Source organism: Bos mutus, chromosome 15 (assembly GCF_027580195.1).
Source record: "Bos mutus isolate GX-2022 chromosome 15, NWIPB_WYAK_1.1, whole genome shotgun sequence".
In the NCBI taxonomy this organism is placed as follows: Eukaryota; Metazoa; Chordata; class Mammalia; order Artiodactyla; family Bovidae; genus Bos; species Bos mutus.
This window is the reverse complement of record NC_091631.1, coordinates 62,171,935-62,192,310: the sequence shown is the minus strand read 5'-3', so window position 1 is coordinate 62,192,310 and position 20,376 is coordinate 62,171,935. Positions and strand designations below refer to the sequence as shown.

General features: G+C 36.9%; 1 protein-coding gene across 3 annotated transcripts in view; it reads left to right on the top strand.

Moving 5' to 3' along the window:
* The window catches only part of CUL5 (cullin 5), a 128,461-nt gene that overhangs the window by 101,461 nt on the left and 6,624 nt on the right, over positions 1-20,376 (top strand). For all 3 annotated transcript variants that reach the window (XM_070384276.1, XM_005903800.2, XM_070384275.1), the window contains 7 exons: positions 8,945-9,077; positions 10,950-11,081; positions 16,456-16,579; positions 17,198-17,373; positions 17,934-18,095; positions 18,827-18,945; positions 19,524-19,647. In XM_070384276.1, coding sequence (XP_070240377.1) covers positions 8,945-9,077; positions 10,950-11,081; positions 16,456-16,579; positions 17,198-17,373; positions 17,934-18,095; positions 18,827-18,945; positions 19,524-19,647 — 970 coding nt within the window. The remainder of the gene's footprint in view (positions 1-8,944; positions 9,078-10,949; positions 11,082-16,455; positions 16,580-17,197; positions 17,374-17,933; positions 18,096-18,826; positions 18,946-19,523; positions 19,648-20,376) is intronic.

Here is a 20,376-nt window from a genome sequence, read left to right as displayed (position 1 = left end):
TCAGTCATCTCCAACTGTTTGTGACCCCATGGATTGCAGCACACCAGGCTTCCTTGTCCATCACCAGCTCCTGGAGTTTGCTCAAACTCATGTCCATTGAGTCAGCGATGCCATCCAAACATCTCATCCTCTGTCATCCCCTTCTCCTCCTGCCTTCAATCTTTCCCAGCATCAGAGTCTTTTCAAATGAGTCAGTTCATCACATCAGGTGGCCAAAGTGTTTGAGCTTCAACTTCAGCATCAGTCCTTCCAATAAATATTCAGAACTGATTTCCTTTAGATCCCATCATTGCTTGTTAAATTTTCAGTTTGTACATTGATTTTTCTTATTAGTATGGATTCAGTTTACTATTACTATATTTATTCAGTGGGTTCGCTATATTTTTTGAGGCAGGGTGTTGTGCCACATGGCTTACAGGATCTCAGTTCCCAGGCCATGGCAGTTAAAACCCTGAATCCTAACCACTAGACACCAAGGAACTCTCATTTTGTTGTTGTTATTGTTCAGTTGCTAAGTCCTGTCAACTCTCTACAACTCCATGGACTAAAGGATGCCAGGTTCCTCTGTCCTCTACTATCTGACAGAATTTGCTCAAATTCATGTCCATTGAGTTGGTGATACAGTCTAACCATTTCATTCTCTGCCACCCTGTTCTCCTTTTGCCTTCAATCATTCCCAGCATCAAGGTCTTTTCTAGTGAGTCAGCTCTTCACATCAGGTGGCCAAAGTATTGGGGCTTCAGCTTCAGCCTCAATCCCCCCAATGAATTATTCAGGTTTGATTTTTTTTAGGATTGACTGGTTTGGTCTCCTTGCAGTCCAAGGGACTCTCAAGAGTCTTCTCCACACTTTAATTCAAAAGCATCAATTTGTCAGTGATCAGCCTTCTTTTTTGTGGTCCAGCTCTCACATCTGTACATGACTACTGGAAAAACCATAGTCTTGACCATACCGACCTTTGTCAGCAGTAATGTCTCTGCTTTTTAATATGCTGTCTAGATTGGTCATAGCTTTACTCCCAGGCAGCAAGTGTCTTTTAAATTCATGGCTAGAGCCAGTGTCCGCAGTGATTTTGGGACCCAAGAAAACAAAATCTGTCACTGCTTCCACTTTTTCTCCATCTATTTGCCATAAAGTTGTGGGACCAGATGCCATGATTTTAATTTTATTTGTGTTGAGTTTCAGGCCAGCATTTTCACTCTCCTCTTTCACCCTCAACAAGAGACTCTTTAATTCCTCTTCCCTTTCTGTTTTTAGAGTGGTATCATCTGTGTATGTGAGGTTGTTGATATTTCTCCCAGGAGTCTTAATTCCAGCTTGTGATTCATCCAGCCTGACATTTTGCATGATGTACTCTGCATAGAAGTTAAATAAGTAGGGTGACAATATACAGCCTTGCCATTTCCCAGTTTTGAACTATTCAGTTGTTCCATATCTGGTTCTAACTGTTGCTTCTGACCCTTATACAGCTTTCTCAGAAAACGGGTAAGGTGCTCTGGTACTCCCATCTCTTTAAGAATTTTCCACATTTTTTTGAGATCCACACAGTCAAAGGCTTTAGCATAGTCAGTAGGTGTTTTTCTGGAACTCCCATAATTTGCTTTTATTTTTTATTTTCATTTTCAAATTATCCTAGGTTTCATAGTGGCAACTGGTTTCTGAGTCCTTTTAACAGTAAATTCTTCCTTTCTTTTTGGCACTTGAGATTTCCAGATTCATTTTGCAATTTACGTTGCCTGGCCACAGGATTAGCCATTTTGGCAACTTTGACAAAGTCCTAGTTGATTTTAGTGGATGTTGGTATTTAGTGAGCAAAATCTGGTGCTGGGTGTATTCATTGGTATTGTTGCTTCACTGGTCTGGTCCCCCTCAGTTGGCAAACTAGGGTGGGTATACACAAAAGCATTTAAATCTATAGTACCTGGCCTTGTTTCTTTGTGGATACATGCCCCACCGTGCTAAGGCTCTGACTCCCCCAACTGGGCCGCCCCCTACATGAATGCCTTCCTCATCCAACTGGAGCCTTAACACTTCCCCTTTTGCCTTCCCTTTGCGTGGAAACCCTCCTTACCTATTTGTTCTCTCATCCTCCATACCTGGCCACTCCGTCTCATCCATATATCCCTTGTCTGTTGGTTTTTGACACCTGGATGCTAGTCCTTTCTAGTGAACGTCTAATTTGCCAAGCTTAGGCTCTGACACCGGAGAAGGCTATGGCACCCCACTCCAGTACTCTTGCCTGGAAAATCCCATGGGCGGAGGAGCCTGGTAGGCTGCAGTCCACGGGGTTGCGAAGAGTCGGACACAACTGAGCGACTTGACTTTCACTTTTTACTTTCATGCATTGGAGAAGGAAATGGCAACCCACTCCAGTGTTCTTGCCTGGAGAATCCCAGGGACGGGGGAGCCTGGTGGGCTGCCGTCTATGGGGTCGCACAGAGTCAGACACAACTGAAGCAAATTAGCAGCAGCAGCAGCAGGCTCTAACACTGCATGCAAGGCTTTAAACCCTGCAAAGATGGCTCTTCTACTCTGCTTGGGCTTTCATGTTCTTGGTTAAGTTTACTTCTAGGTATGTTTTTCTTTTGGATGTTACTATAAATGAAATTGTTCATTTAATTTCCTTTGGATTGTTCACTGCTGGTGTGTGAAAGCACAACTAATTCTTGTGTGTCAATCTTGTACCCTGCAACTTTGCTAATAAATTCATTCATTGGCTTTAAGTAGCTTTTTTGTGGGTTCTTTAATAACTTTATATATAGAAGGTCATTACATCTCTTACTAAAGATACTTTTATTTTTCTTTCTTTCTAATTTGGAAGACTTTGTTTATTCATTTATTTTTGCCTAATTGCTCTAACTGGAATTTCCAGCTCTAGATAGTGATGAACAGCAGTGGTGAAAGTAAACATCCTTCTCATTTTTGCTTAGCATGTTATCTGTAGTTTTCTTTTTTTATAACTTTGTTATTCTTAATAAAAAGCATGGTGTTATGACTGGTAGATACAGCATGTGCATGCTAAGTTGCTTCAGTCATGTCTGACTCTGCAACCCTATGGACCATAGCCTGCCAGACTCCTCTGTCCTTGGGATTATCCAGACAAGGCTACTAGAAAGGGTTGCCATGCTCTTTTCCAGGGGATCTTCCCAACCCAGGGATTGAACCTACGTCTCTTTTTTCTCTGCATTGGCAGGCAGGTTCTTTACCTCTCGTGCCACCTGGAAAGCCCAGATACAGCATAGTTTATTTAATTTATCCTTTATTTATACACTAAGTAGTTTCTGATACTTTGCTATTTATTAATAGTGTTCCAGAGGATAATATTGTATATATGCCATTTTTTGTTTCTGTACTCTAAATTCCCAGAAGTGGGGATTACTGGGTTCCTGTCTATTATTTTTATTCTAAGGTGACCATGTCCTATCTTTAGGTCCACACTAAGTAGAAAATTTCTCCGGAATAAAATGAGTATTATTAGCTTATTCAGGCAGCAGAACATGAGTGTTGGGGCTGTTGGAGGTGCTTAAAGTAATTAATGTTCTAGGAGAATAAAGCTGCTAGAAACATCCAGGTTATTTGGAAGACTCACTTCTGAGGAAGAGTATAGTAGTCATGGTGAGGCAATGCTTCCACTGAGAACAAGCAGGAGAGTCAGGTAAACTTAGAAAATAGTTATTTTAATATAATATTATCAAAGAGCTACAGAAGCAACTAGAACACACTACTCAAAAGTTATAGAAATGAGGGATAACCTTTCAGAAGTTAGCTGAGTCTTTGTAGCTTTGTTTCAAAGAAGTATCTGAGAATCTAGATTGAGCTTAGACTGGGCAGTACCGCTAGGGAACAGTAGAGCTTTTGGTCGTCACACAGTATTGAATGACAAAGCCCACTAGGCTCTCAACTGAAAGCCCGCAAGGAACATTCCTTAGACTCATTGGCTAACCAAATGTAGACCAATTCTTCAAAACTACAAGTCATCATCCTTGAACCAAAATAGTTTGATTGGGTTAAAGTCATCAACCTCTTCCTTAGCAGAACAAAGGGTGAATACACTCTTAATGGAAGATAAACATCATCTGGTCCCCTGGCACGCTGCAATCCATGGGGTCCCAAAGAGTTGGACACGACTGAGCAACTGAACTGAACTGGTGGTGCCTCTGTGATTTTTTTTTTTAGTTGAAATACAGTTGATTTATAATGTTGTGTAAATTTCAGGTGTATAACAAAGTGATTGTTACACATATATATTTTTTTCAGCTTCTTTTCCCTTATAGGTTGCTATAAAATATTGTGTATGGTTCCCTGTGCTGTACAGTAGGTCCTTTTGGTTATCTGTTTTATATATAATAGTATGTATATGTTAATCCCAAACTCCTCATTTACCCCTCAGCCCCTCCTCCCCGATTCTTTATATGCAGTGCCTAGTATTCATTGTGACATTACTACTCCTAAGATGGCAGAGAAATTTATGGTCAACTAAGAGAAAAATAATTTTAGATGCAGACTCTCAGATGACCCCGTATTAGAGTTATCAGATAAGTACTTTAAAATAATTAAGATTAGGACTTCCCCGGTCGTCCAATGATTGAGAGTTCGCCTGCCATGTAGGTGACTTGAATTCAATTTCTGATCTGGGAAGACTGAAGATTTTACATGTCGTGGGGCAACTAAGCCTGTGCGCCGTAACTGCTGAGCCTATTCTCCAGAGCCCACAAGCCGCACCTACTGAAACCCATGCACCTAGAGCCTTTGCTCCAGAATAAGAGAAACCACCCCTTTGAGTAGCCCGTATATTGCAACTAGAGAGTAGCCCCAACTTGCTGCAATTAGAGAAAGCCCACAGATAGCAACAAAAACTCAACACAGCCAAAAATAAATAAACAAATAGATAAATAAAAATTTTTTAAAAAGTAATTAAATTGATAGCTTAACCACAGTGATATATACCACTAACACCCACTAGGATGACTGAAGTTAAAAAGACATTAACAAGTGTTGGTGAAGATGTAGAGAGAAATTGGAATCATATATAGTTGGTGTGTAGCTACTATCGAAACAGTTTTGTAGTTCCTCAAGAAGTTTAACATAAAGTTAACATGTGACCCACAGTTCCACTCCTGGATATATACCCAAGAGAAAAGAAATTGTGCATCTGCTAGAAACCTTGGAGATAAATGTTCATAGCAGCATTATTCTTAATAGCCAAAAAATGGAAAGAAACCAAGTGCCCATTATCTGATGAAAGGATAAGTAGAACGTGATTTGTCTATGCAATGGAAATATTATTTAGTTATAAAAGGAAGGAGATTCTGATATATGCTACAATATGAGTGAAATCTTGATAATATTTTACTAAGTGAAATGAGCCAGTCACAAAAAGAAACATTTTCTATGATTCCACTTACACAAGGTATCTAGGATAGGAAAAGTTATTGATACAGATAAGAAGGAATGGAAGATTATTATTTACAGGGTTTCTGTTTGGGATACTGAAAAAGTTCTGGACATAGTGATGATATTTGCAGAACATTGTGAATATGCTTAATGCCCCTAAATTGTACACTTAAAATGGCTAATATGTTAAATCTTTTGACCATGTTTAAAAGTAGAATTTTTTTGAAGGAACGAACTGATATGTGCTATCATCTGAATGAATCATAAAAACATCATCCTAAATAAGAGTTATCAGTCACAAAAGGGCACATATTATATGATTCCATTTATAGATGTCCAGAAGATACAGAAAGTAGATTAATAATAACCAGGGACTGAGAGGCAGGCATCACTGCAGAATGAGATTTGACTACTAATAAGTATGGGGTTTCTTTTTGGAGTAATAAAAATGTTTTAAAATTTTATTTTAATGATAGTTGTACAACCTTGTGAATATACTTTTAAAAACATTGGATTGCACACTTTAAATGGATAAATTGTGTAGTATGTGAATTATATCTCAGTAATCTTAAATAGGTCATAAATAATAAAGAGTAAATAATACATATGGATAATTAATAGACAAATAGGTGGAAATTGTTACCTGAGTAAAGGTGAAATATCTATAACAATATGTAATTGGAATAATAGAGAAAGGGAAAGGAGGCTTGAACTGTTGACCAAAATTTTTCCAAGTTGAGAGAGACGCCAACTTTATATTCAAGGATCTCTCTTTGATTCCCAAACATAATAGTTAGAAATTAAACCATTCCTAGCTACATCATACTAAAACAGCTAGAAACTGGAAACAGAACAAAGCACTAAAACATCTAGAGAGCAGAGAGAATGACACAGTACCTTCAGAGAAACAATAAAAGACTGACAGCTGTTTTCTCAACCTGTTGAATTGAAAGAAGGGGGATAGACCACTCAGCTATTATAGTAGTTCACACAAAAGCTAGGCATGGGCAGTGCAAATAGATCGGAGGAGATGAATAGATTCTTGTGAAGTAAGTTAGTGGTCTTCAGACTGGCTGTTTCTCCCTCAAGAGATACAGAAGGAATTCCCCAAAGTATGCCAATGTAGATACTTTTCAGGAAATCACTTTCTGAAATTGAGCCCTCTGGTGGAGGTATCATTGCAGTTTCTCCTTTCCACTTCTTTCTAGAATTACTCTTCCCTGTTTTGTAAACAAAGGAATATTTTGAAGTATTGGTACCATTGTACAGAAAATGAATTTCTGATGACCAAGTATTATATCTGTTTGCAAGATGACTTCTAATTGTTTGCTTTCAACACAATTGATGACTAATTTGATCCATTATTAAAAGTAACTTTTTTTTGTTAGATCAGTATGTGTTTTTTAACAATAATTCAGGAAATGGTCAATGAATTGAGTAACATTGTAAGGAAAAATTCTTCTAGTACTATTCACTTACTTATGTGAATACGATTTTTTTGGGAAAATACATTAATTTATAAATATAATTTAGAAGTAAGGAACTTCCCTAATGGTCCAATGGTTAAGAATCTGCCTTGCAATGCTGAGGAAATGGATTTGATCCCTGGTTGTGGAACTAAGGTCCTACAAACAGAGCAACTAAGCCCACATGCCATAACTAGAGTCCATGCGCTACGAGGAAAGATCCCACATGACGCAACAAAAATCCCACATGCTTCAACTGAGACTTGAAGCAACCAAATAAATATTAAATATTTATGTATTTTTTAAAGTAGGTGTAGGACTTCCAGGTCGGAGAAGGCAATGGCACCCCACTCCAGTACTCTTGCCTGGCAAATCCCATGGACAGAGGAGCCTGGTGGGCTGCAGTCCATGGGGTTGCAAAGAGTTGGACACTACTGAGCAACTTCACTTTCACTCATTGGAGAAGGAAATGGCAGCCCACTCCAGTGTTCTTGCCTGGAGAATCCCAGGGCCAGCAGAGCCTGATGGGCTGCCGTCCACGGGATTGCACAGAGTTGGACATGACTGAACCGACTTAACAGCAGCAGCAGCAGCAAGACTTCCAGGTGGTCCATTGGTTAAGAATCTGCCTGCCAATGCAGAGAGCACAGGTTCGATCCCTGGTCCAGGAAGATTTCCACATGCCATGGGGCAACTAAGCCAATGCAAAACAACTACTGAGCCCACATGCGTTAGAGCCCATGCTCTGCAACAAGAGAAGCCACCACAATGAGATGCCCTCATGCTGCAGCTAAATAGTAGCCCCCACTCCTTGCAATCAGAGAAAGGCTGTGTACAGCAGCAAAGACCCAGCACAGCCATAAAAAAAATTTTTTTAAGTAGAAGTAAAATTGATCATTCCTGATTTTATAATTGGAAGGGGAAAAAACGTTACATCTACTTCATTAGACAAAAAAATTTTGCACATGCATGTTTTATACACATACACAATATAATTACATTGTTTTGTTATGTTGTGTACTTATAATTTCTGATAACAGTTAAATTTTATATATATACAATCTTTAAATCTTGAATTTTATTTACATATATAGCTTAGAGAAGTAGGGTAAAGAATAAAAGACTTTGAAGCATAAAATACAATACACTGGTTTTAAAGTTTTGTTGGGAAAGTGAAATAGTGATATAAGTTCATTGTTTAAGGAAAGTTTGTTTATAGTTTTTTTTTTTAATGGATAATGATAGATATATTACTGTGAAATTTAGGTTACATTTGATATGTTTCAAAGAGTAAAGTAACAGTTTTATTTTAACCTATTTTTAATTGATGTTCTGAGTCAGGTCAGTGAAAAGCAGAAGAGGATATTGTGTGACATCTTGCTAATAAACTGAACACTGAGTGCTTTAAAACAAAAAGTTTTAATTGTTAACTTATAAGTATACAAGGCTTCCCTGATAGCTCAGTTGGTAAAAGAATCCACCTAAAATGCAGGAGACCCCGGGTCTATTCCTGGGTCAGGAAGATCCGCTGGAGAAGGGATAGGCTACCCACTCCAGTCTTCTTGGGCTTCCCTTGTGGCTCAGCTGGTAAAGAATCTGCCTGCAATGTGGGAGACCTGGGTTTGATCCTGGGTTGGGAAGATCCCCTGGAGAAGGGAAAGGCTACCCACTCCAGTATTCTGGCCTGAGAATTCCATGGACTGTATAGTCCATGGGGTCACAAAAAGTCAGACACGAGTGAGCGACTTTTGCTGTGAGTATACAAGGATTTACACAGTTTTCAATACTATTTTAGCAGCATCTGAATAAAATCTTTTAAAGATTATTGGCAAAGCTGCCTCTAGAATGAGGCTAGGAAGCATGTAGCTCACAAAATTCAAGGAGATCTCTGTCAGTGTTCTGTAAGTGTACTTACAGGAGCCCAAGAGTGAGTGCCTTCTTGAGCTATGCAACCTCAGTGTAGACTTCCTCACCCTAGTCCCACTGGATTTATAGAACATAACAAATCTGTGAAAAATTGGCTTTAGAAAAAATATTTGCAGATTCAATCATTTTTAATCACCTGCTTTTAATGTGTTTTTTAGGGTAGGATTAAAAACTCAGCCTGAATCAAAATGCCCTGAGCTGCTTGCCAATTACTGTGACATGTTGCTAAGAAAAACGCCATTAAGCAAAAAGCTAACCTCGGAAGAGATTGAAGCAAAGCTTAAAGAAGTGGTACGTAATTTTTTCTAACTTCAAATTTGTAATTATCTTTGAATTTGTGTTTTGATTATAAAGCTTTCTGTGATAGCATCAGTTTTTCTTTAAAGTATATACCTATAAGCAACTAATATTATGAAATTTTGCCAGTAAAGACCTCTTTGGTTTTTTTACTGAAAATGTTTACACTATAGCTGCCAGAAAAGGAAATAGCATTTAATTCTTCCCCTTTCTTGATTCTTTTTTAAAAGTCAATTAAATTCTAATTCCTATTAAAGGACAGCAAAAGGAAAAACAGAGCTAGCTGGTGGTGTCTGGATCCCCAATTGAGAGACTGGGAGTTTTTCACTTCTTTTTTGTGAGGGCCCAAAATAGATAACCATGGATAAATGAGTATAGATAAAAAGTTAGTTGCTTTTATATTTGTTTATCTCTGCTTGTTGTTGTAATATGATATAAGCCAAGGACATCAAAGAGGAAAAAATTAGTAAGTGAAGATGTAGAGAAAAGGGTTAGGGTTAGAAAGGGAATACCCCACCATTTCATGCCAGTGAGAATGGCTGCTATCCAAAAGTCTACAAGCAATAAATGCTGGAGAGGGTGTGGAAAAAAGGGAACTCTCTTACACTGTTGATGGGAATGCAAACTAGTACAGCCACTAGTATGGAGAACAGTGTGGAGATTCCTTAAAAAACTGGAAATAGAACTGCCATATGACCCAGCAATCCCACTGCTGGGCATACACACTGAGGAAACCAGAATTGAAAGAGACACGTGTACCCCAGTGTTCATCGCAGCACTGTTTATAATAGCCAGGACATGGAAGCAACCTAGATGTCCATCAGCGGATGAATGGATAAGAAAGCTATGGTACATATACACAATGGAATTTTACTCAGCCATTAAAAAGAATACATTTGAATCAGTTCTAATGGGGTGGATGAAACTGGAGCCTGTTATACAGAGTGAAGTAATAAGCCAGAAGGAAAAACACCAATACAGTATACTAACGCATATATATGGAATTTAGAAAGATGGTAACGATAACCCTGTATGCAAGAGAGCAAAAGAGACACTGATGAATAGAACAGTCTTTTGGACTCTGTGGGAGAGGGTGAGTGAGGGTGGGATGATCTGAGAGAATAACAATGAAACATGTATATTATCATATGTGAAACAGATCACCAGTCCAGGTTCGATGAATGATACAGGGTGCTCGGGGCTGGTGCATTGGGATGACCCAGAGGGATGGGATAGGGAGGGAGGTGGGAGGGGGGTGCAGGATGGGGAATACCTGTACACCCATGGCGGATTCATGTCAGTGTATGGCAAAACCAATACAATATTGTAAAGTAAAAAAAATAAAATAAAATAAATAAAAAGAAAAAAAGAAAGGGAATACCCTGGTGGTTCAGTGGTTAGGACTTACAGCTTTCACTGTCTGGGCCCAGGCTCAGTCTCTGGTCAGGGAACTAAGACCCCCACAAGCTGCACAGCACAGCCAAAAAGTGGGGTGGAGTGGTGGTTAGAGGGCAGATTAGTGTCAGAATAAAATGAAGAAGAAACATAGAAGAAAAAAATGTAGGGGGGAACTACTGATTTTCATGTAAAGTTTTGTCACATATTATGTAAAATCACAAAAATTGATGTTTCTAGGACCTAAAGGCTATTTGGTTATAGTCTCAAGTTTGCTAACATCTTGAAGAAGTATTAAAGTAGTCTATCAGGACTGGTTGTTTTTCAGAGATGGGCAATTTAGTAGGCCTCTATCTGTATATGCTTATATAAATCTCTGAATTTTGACAACAAGGGATATAGAAAAGTCCAAGTGAGAAAGGAATGGCTAAGAGTGTGTGTATATTGAAAATAACTTTGTTTTCTATACAGCTCTTGGTACTTAAATACGTACAAAACAAAGACGTTTTTATGAGATATCACAAAGCTCATTTGACACGACGTCTTATATTAGACATCTCTGCTGATAGTGAAATTGAAGAGAATATGGTAGAGTGGCTAAGAGTAAGTAAAATTTTTAAAACTATTTGATTTTCTTAAGATAGCATATGGTTCATATGTATTCATAAGTAATGAATTTTGGTGATATTTTAATATTGAAGAAATAGGGAACATTTTATAAGACTATAGCATCAATTATATAAAATAAAATATATTTTGTTAATAAAGAGCGAAGTGCCTTTGCTCTTCCTTTGCTTCTGTTGTTTCACTCTTTTGTATCTCCACCCTCATTGAACTGACCTTATTAAATAAGCTAAAGGACAAATCACTTCAATTTTAAGATAAGTTTAGTACTCAATGTTTAGCCAATTTTAAGATAAGTTTAGTACTCAATGTTTAGCCAATTTTAAGATAAGTTTAGTACTCAATGTTTAGCCATTGAGATGTTTGTAAATAAATACACCTATAAAGGAAAAGTTAATGAGTACTAATTATGGTCAAATTCCCATATTAAAATGCTTTAAATCTGTTCCTTTCAGTTCATTTTAGTGGAATTTGAGTTATATTAGCATACCATAAGTGAATGTCTTTGATTTATATACATGGTGTTATAAATATTATATTAATATATGATAGTAAAATATGTATATAATTGTATGCATGTTTGTATTTTATATATATATATATATATATGCTTTTCATTTATATGTGTATTTTACATTAAAGATTTGCAAATAGCCCTGCTTTGCATGGTAGTGTGGGATAGTAAAAATTACTGTGCAGGTTATCTTAATATAAACAATCACTGGGGAATTATTGGTGCCAATGTTTTATGACTTGGAAATTTTTGTCAAAATATTAGAAACTCTTACTATCTGTTATAAATTATAGGAAAAAGAAAAATTAGTAAAATTAACATGTATTTAGTATACCATGTAAATATTTAAAACAAACTTTCAAATTTAAAGTGTTTTTTTCTTTGTAAAAGTCTTAAAGAGTAGTTAGAAAAGTATTTGAAATTCACATGTCTGATATTGTATCTAGAATATATAAAGAACTCTTACAACCCAACAGTGAAGACAATCAGTTAAAAATGGACAAAGTATTAGAATAGTATACATTTCTTCACAAAGATATGCAAATGTATAATAAGTGCATGCAAAGATGTTCAACATCATTAGTCAGTAGAGAAATGCAAATCAAAGCCACAATAAGATGCCACTTTACTTCCACTGGGATAGCTGAAAATTCAGACCATAACAAATATTGGCGAGGAAGAGGAGAAATTGGAACCCTCATGCATTGCTGATAGGAGTGTAAAATGGTGCAGCAACTTTGGAAAACTGACAGTTCCTCAGAAAGCCAAACATAGTGTTGACCTGGCAATTCTACTCCTAGATAATTCCGCTTATGAGAAATAAAAACATATGAACACATAAAAACTCGTACATGAATATTCATAGCATCATTATTCATAATAGCTAAAAAGTGAAAAGAACCCAAAGGTCAATCAGCTGATAAATAGATAAAATATGGTTTAGTCTAATAATATTGGAATGGTCTAGTGGTTTTCTCCACTTTCTTCAATTTCAGTCTGAATTTGGCAACAAGGAGTTCATGATCCGAGCCACAGTCAGCTCCCGGTCTTGTTTTTGCTGACTGTATAGAGCTTCTCCATCTTTGACTGCAAAGAATATAATCAATCTGATTTCGGTGTTGACCATTCTGGTTATGTCCATGTGTAGAGTCTTCTCATGTTGTTGGAAGAGGGTGTTTGCTACGACCAGTGTGTTCTCTTGGCAGAATTCTATTAGCCTTTGCCCTGCGTCATTCTGTACTCCAAGGCCAAATTTGCCTGTTACTCCAGGTGTTTCTTGACTTCCTACTTTTGCATTCCAGTCCCCTGTAATGAAAAGGACATCTTTTTTGGGTGTTAGTTCTAAAAGGTCTTGTAGGTCTTCATAGAACTGTTCAGCTTCTTCAGCGTTACTGGTTGGGGCATAGACTTGGATTACTGTGATATTGAATGGTTTGCCTTGGAAACGAACAGAGATCATTCTGTCATTTTTGAGATTGCATCCAAGTACTGCATTTTGGACGCTTTTGTTGACCATGATGGCTACTCCATTTCTTCTAAGGCATTCCTGCCCACAGTAGTAGATACAATGGTTGTCTGAGTTAAATTTACCCATTCCAGTCCATCTTAGTTCACTGATTCCTAGAATGTTGACGTTCACTCTTGCCATCTCCTGTTTGACCACTTACAATTAGCTTTGATTCATGGACCTAACATTTCAGGTTCCTATGCAATATTGCTCTTTACAGCATAAAACCTTGCTTCTATCACCAGTCCCATTCACAACTGGGTGTTGTTTTTGCTTTGGCTCCATCCCTTCATTCTTTGTGGAGTTATTTCTCCACTAATTTCCAGTAGCATATTGGGCACCTATCAACCTGGGAAGTTAATCTTTCAGTGTCCTATCTTTTTGCCTTTTCATACTGTTCATGGGGTTCTCAAGGCAAGAATACTGAAGTGGTTTGCCATTCCCTTCTCCAGTGGACCATATTCTGTCAGACCTCTCCACCATGACTTGTCGGTCTTGGGTGGCCCCTACAGCATGGCTTAGTTTCATTGAGTTAGAGAAGGCAGTGGTCCATGTGATCAGATTGGCTAGCTGTCTGTGATGCTTAAAATTCTCCAAGCCAGGCTTCAGCAATATGTGAACCATGAACTTCCAGATGTTTAAGCTGGTTTTAGAAAGGGCAGAGGAACCAGAGATCAAATTGCCAACATCCGCTGGATCATCGAAAAAGCAAGAGAATTCCAGAAAAACATCTATTTCTGCTTTATTGACTATGCCAAAACCTTTGACTGTGTGGATCACGATAAACTACGGAAAATCCTGAACGAGATGGGAATACCAGACCACCTGACCTGCCTCTTGAGGAATCTGTATGCAGGTCAGGAAGCAACAGTTAGAACTGAACATGGAACAACAGACTGGTTCCAAATAGGAAAAGGAGTTCGTCAAGGCTGTATATTGTCACCCTGCTTATTTAACTTATATGCAGAGTACATCATGAGAAATGCTGGTCTGGAAGAAGCACAAGCTGGAATCAAGATTGCTGGGAGAAATATCAATAACCTGAGATATGCAGATGACACCACCCTTATGGCAGAAAGTGAAGAGGAACTAAAGAGCCTCTTGATGAAAGAGGAGAGTGAAAAAGTTGGCTTAAAGCTCAACATTCAGAAAACAAAGATCATGGCATCGGGTCCCATCACTTTATAGCAAATAGATGTGGGAACAGTGGCTGACTTTATTTTCTTGGGCTCCAAAATCGCTGCACATGGTGACTGCAGCCATAAAATTAAAAGACGCTTACTCCTTGGAAGGAAAGTTATGACCAACCTAGACAGCATATTGAAAAGCAGAGACATTAATTTGCCAACAAAGGTCTGTCTAGTCAAGGCTATGGTTTTTCCAGTGATCATGTGTGGATGTGAGAGTTGGACTGTGAAGAAAGCTGAGCGCCGAAGAATTGATGCTTTTGAACTGTGGTGTTGGAGAAGACTCTTAAGAGTCCCATGGACTGCAGGGAGATCCAACCTGTCCATCCTAAAGGAGATCATTCCTAGGTGTTCATTGGTAGGACTGATGTTGAAGCTGAAACTCCAATACGTTGGCCACCTGATGCAAAGAGCTGACTCATTTGAAAAGACCCTGATTCTGGGAAAGATTGAGGGCAGGAGGAGAAGGGGACGACAGAGGATGAGATGGTTGGATGGCATCACTGACTCGATGGACATGGGTTTGGGTGGACTCTGGGAGTTGGTGATGGACAGGGAGGCCTGGCGTTCTTGGTGTCACAAAGAGTTGGACACGACTGAGCAACAGAACTGAACTGAGTTGAATATCTTTGGCAATAAAAAGAAATTAAGTACTGATACATGCAACATGGATGAACTTTGAAAATACTATGCTAAGCAAAAGAAGCCATTCACAAAACACCACATACAGTTGTTGTCTGTCACCCAGTCTTATCTGACTGTTTGCAACACCAGGCTTCCATGTCCCTCACTATCTCCCAGAGTTTGCCCAAGTTTGTCCACTGCATCGGTGATTCCATCCGGCCATCTCATTCTCTGTCACCCTCTTCTCCTTCTGCCTTTCCTAGTGAGTCTTTTTCACTGAGTCCGCTGTTCACATGAGGTGGCAAAGTGTTGGAACTTCAGCTTCAGTATCAGTTGTTCCAATGAGTATTCAGGGTTGGTTTCACATACAGTATGATTCCCCCAATACAAAGTAGCCAAATCTGTTGAGACAAAATATAAATAATTACCAGAAATGGAAGAGTAGAGGAATATGGTAGTGATTGCTAGTAAGTAGAGTTTCTTTTGGTGATGATGAAAATGTTCTAAAGTTAGATACTGGTGATAGTTGCATAACTCTTTCAGTATACTAAAACCTGATTAATTATATACTTTAAAAGGGCAAATTTTGAGATAGATGATTTATATCTCAATAGCACTGTTACTAAAATGAAGAGTAGTTTGACTAGTACTTACTTTCTTGTCATGTGAGTGACAAGTTACTTAGTGAGCACCTTTTGTTTATTTTGAAGAGTTGTCATACTCTTTGTAAGTTTGAGTCACCTTCCAAACTTTTGATTTTACAGAGTTTTTGCTGGCATCACTTCCTCATCAATTTTTTTTTTTTTAGTCAATACCACTTTTTTCACTTATGTTGATTATTTGCCTTCATTAAGTTTCTATACCTGCATAGAGTCTTTCGCATTGGCATTATCAACAGACATTACAGTCACTGTCAGCCCTTTCTTCTAAAGCTCCATTTACGTTCTGCTTTATTTTCATTACAACATTATTTTCTCTCTTTTTTGTCTGTATTTTTATCATCTTTCTTGACTTCTCTCAGTTACCCATTTTTGTAAAATATCACATGATTTATCAGTTGACATGGGTGCAACAAAGCTACATCTTTGCTGTCTGTGGGTGAACTGAATAAACAGATGACTAACAGATTTTGAAAGAAATACTGTGATTAGTCATTGATGGATGTGCTCTTTGTTAGTGGTTTGTATAATGAAGAGCTAGAAGTAAAGTTTGAGCTTTATGCCTTACTCAAATTTAATGTATAATGGTAACTGAAAGTTGAGCAGTGTTGTTGAGGTACTGGTATTATTTCACTACACTGTGGTACCTGAAATTCATGCATTTTAGAATGGTGCACAAAAAGCCAGAATTGCCTGTATATTCTGTGTAGTCTCAAAGAATCAAATTTAATAGGTATTGGATTATAAATATAAATATAAGAGAAGAAGAATTTTGTATTAAAGCATATAAAATTTAGTTTTCCATTAAAATTTTTCCTAATAGTATATCATTTATTACTTCTTCTGTCTTTGCTTTTCATAGGAAGTTGGTATGCCAGCAGATTATGTAAACAAGCTTGCTAGAATGTTTCAGGACATAAAAGTATCTGAAGATTTGAACCAAGCTTTTAAGGAAATGCACAAAAACAATAAATTGGCGTTACCAGGTATTATTTTATAATTACATACATTTAAAAAACTTAAAAAAAACTTTGTTTTCTAGTAAATTAAAAATAGACCTAAGCAGCAATCAATACAAGTATGTTTCTAAGTCCACATTCCTTGAAGATATCCTGCAAAGCAGAAATTAGGTTTACTAACTCTTCAGTTCAGTTCAGTTCAGTCGCTCAGTCATGTCCGACTCTTTGCGACCCCATGAATTGCAACACGCGAGGCCTCCCTGTCCATCACCAACTCCCAGAGTTCACTCAGACTCACGTCCATCGAGTCAGTGATGCCATCCAGCCATCTCATCCTCTGTTGTCCCCTTCTCCTCCTGCCCCCAATCCCTTCCAGCATCACAATCTTTTCCAGTGAGTCAACTCTTCGCATGAGGTGGCCAAAGTACTGGAGTTTCAGCTTTAGCATCATTCCTTCCAAAGAAATCCCAGGGTTGATCTCCTTCAGAATGGACTGGTTGGATCTTTGAAACAAAAAGACACTTTTAACAAAATCTTTAGAGTACTGTTTATTTTACACCAAAGTTTACCCACTGTCTATGTATTTTGAGTTTTATCCATTGTTAAGATTATTTGCTTTATATTTTCTGACATACATTCCTATAGCTGATTCAGTTAATATAAAAATTCTGAATGCTGGTGCCTGGTCAAGAAGCTCTGAAAAAGTCTTTGTCTCACTTCCTACTGAACTGGAGGATTTGATACCTGAAGTAGAAGAATTCTACAAAAAGAACCATAGTGGAAGAAAATTACATTGGCATCATCTCATGTCAAATGGAATTGTAAGTAGATGGTGTGTTAGTTCAGATATTGGTTTGGTTGTAGCAAGACTCCAAATAAGATTTGTTCAAACAAGGTAGATCTTTCCTTTTCTTGCAAGTGAAAGTTTGATCAGGTATAGTGGATCTGTTCCATGAATTTGTTAGGGACATAAACTATTGGTTATAGCACCATCCTTAAGGTATTCCCTTGCCTGCAGAATCCAGTATGATCCTCTCACTATGTCTGTGTTCTAGGCCAACAGGAGACGAAAGATGTAATGGTATAATTTCCTTTAATGGCAACTTCTGGAAGATTCTCCTATTATTTCTACTCAAATCTCATTGGCCAGAACTTAGTCACATGGCCACATTTTGTGCAGGAAAGCTGAGAGATGAGCCTTTATTTTGGATAGTCATTAAGGTCTGCTGAAATTTTTATTACCATGTAAGAAAGGAAGAATGGATATTGGAAGATAACTACCAGTCTTTTATATATAATCTCATATAAGAGATATTATAGTAGATAAATGGTAATCCTCATAAAGAGATTCTTATTTTTAAAATTATTTTATCTATTATAGATAACATTTAAGAATGAAGTAGGCCAATATGATTTGGAGGTAACAACGTTTCAGCTGGCTGTATTGTTTGCATGGAACCAAAGACCCAGAGAGAAAATCAGCTTTGAAAATCTAAAACTTGCAACTGAACTCCCTGATGCTGAGCTTAGGAGGACTTTATGGGTTGGTTTGTTTTTATGTTTTTTTTTTTAATTGTGTCCTCTCACATAGCAGGAAATAGGTATTGTCTTGTGTTATAATAAATTTATGAATTCATAACAATCAAATGACTTTTAACCAAGAAAAGCACACTAGTGAATTACTTATGGAACAATAAGAAATTGAAAACATGAAAGTTACTGAGCCCAAATGGCAAAAAAGAGAGAGAAAGATTCAGTTGTTATTTAAATGTTACCTGTGAAAAAGCATGACCAAAGATTTCGTATTGAGAATGTTGTTCAGTGATTTTTATGATAACCAAAACTCTTAAGAATTAGAAAACTTTGGTTCTTTTGAGGCCCCGCAAAATGTACTTATTAGCCCTCCTGTTCAAAACTAAATTTTACCCCTAGTCCATATGCCTCTTAATAGTTGCAAAATAAATTACTCTCTAGAGAGAAACAGCTGGTTTGTAACTGACAGTGGTGTTTGCTGTGGTCATATATGATCAATCCCTTTAGTTTTGTTTTGTTTTTGTTTGTCTTATTGTAAAGAGAACATTTATTGTTTCCTCATAACCAACTCTTTTTCTCATTCTCTTTCCTCATTATGCATGAACATTGTTATGTTTATGAAGTAGCAAATAAAAGTTTGAATTCAGAATTTGTGCTCATAATTTTTCTCATCTATATTGGTCATGTTTGAGAATTCTATAGTGTTTATAGAAAATATTTTTTTTTCTTTATTCTTCACAGTCTTTAGTAGCTTTTCCAAAGCTCAAACGGCAAGTTTTATTGTATGAACCTCAAGTCAACTCACCCAAAGACTTTACAGAAGGTACCCTCTTCTCAGTGAACCAGGAGTTCAGTTTAATGTAAGGTTTATGTTGGTTGATCTAAAATAAAACTAGCATGTTTGAATTTTGATATTTTATTGTTAGGAAAATAATTACCTTCTTTACATGATATTTAAAGCATATCTGTGTGCTGCCGTCACTTTAGATTTATGCCATTTAGTTGAATGAACTGGATACTTTTGGTGTCTGACTTTACACCATATTGCTTTTCATCTTTAAAATAAACATCCTTTTGTACTCTAAAGCAACTTTATCCACACAGAGAACTATTTCCTTGAGATCCCAATTAGAAGATAATGCTGAATTATAACTGATATATCTTCAATTATCTAATGACTTTCATGACAATATAAATTATATTTACTTTGTTATTATATGGAGTGTACTCATACTTAAGTATTAACAGAGCTTTGATCATGTTTGAGGGAAAACATAGGGTTCATTTTAATAAAGCTATATGTTGTTATTTTTCCCTTAAGCAATGCTGAATATTAATTTTTAGAATATTTCTAAATATTTTCTCTTAGACATTGTTGCTATAAAATGATGTTTAAAAGACCTTTCACCGTAAAATATTTGATTTAATTTTTTTATAGAAAAAATGCAAAAGTTCAGAAAAGGGGTAAAATCAACTTGATTGGACGCTTGCAGCTCACTACAGAAAGAATGAGAGAGGAAGAGAATGAAGGAATAGTTCAACTAAGAATACTGAGAACCCAGGTTTGTAATGTTAAGATAGAATGTCTAAATTTTGAAAAAGTTGGTTGTTGTTTTTTTTTAATCATTAAATCTTTTTTTTTGTAATTAAAGAAATGTAGGTACTCAAACCTCTTGTAACGGGAAAGCTACTTCATTTTCCTGAAATTTAAAAATTATATTAATAGAATTCTCCTAGTTGCTGGTAGAGGTATTTGTATGACTTGATGGTCTATGGTAGATTCTATTGGTTGGGCCAAACCTTGGTTTTAGGTTATGCTTCTCTGACTGTATGTCAAAGAGAATATATATATATTATCAGTGACAGGTTACAATTCTAGGATTGAGTATTTTCATTTTTATTTAATCTTAAGATTTCTGATTCCATTGTAATGGGAAATGAGGGATTATTTTAAACATTTTAAAACTAGGATTTTGATAACCTTCTGAACATGATAAGAATACCTATTGCAAACTAATGAATGACTGTTTTAACTTTAGAACTAATTAAAACCAAGTTGTCCCACTTTTACTATTTTCATTTAATATTGTTTGAAACTATTGGCCAATGTAATCAAGCATGAAACAAAAAAGAAAAGATTAAAATTTTTCAGTGCTTGTAGATTATATGATATAATAAAGGAGCAGAGAAAAGATAAGTAAAAATTAAATGCTTTTCTATTTGGTGATAAACATAGAATTCACAGACATTTCTTTAAAAAGTAGTTAGACCTATATGATGGAGAAGGCAGT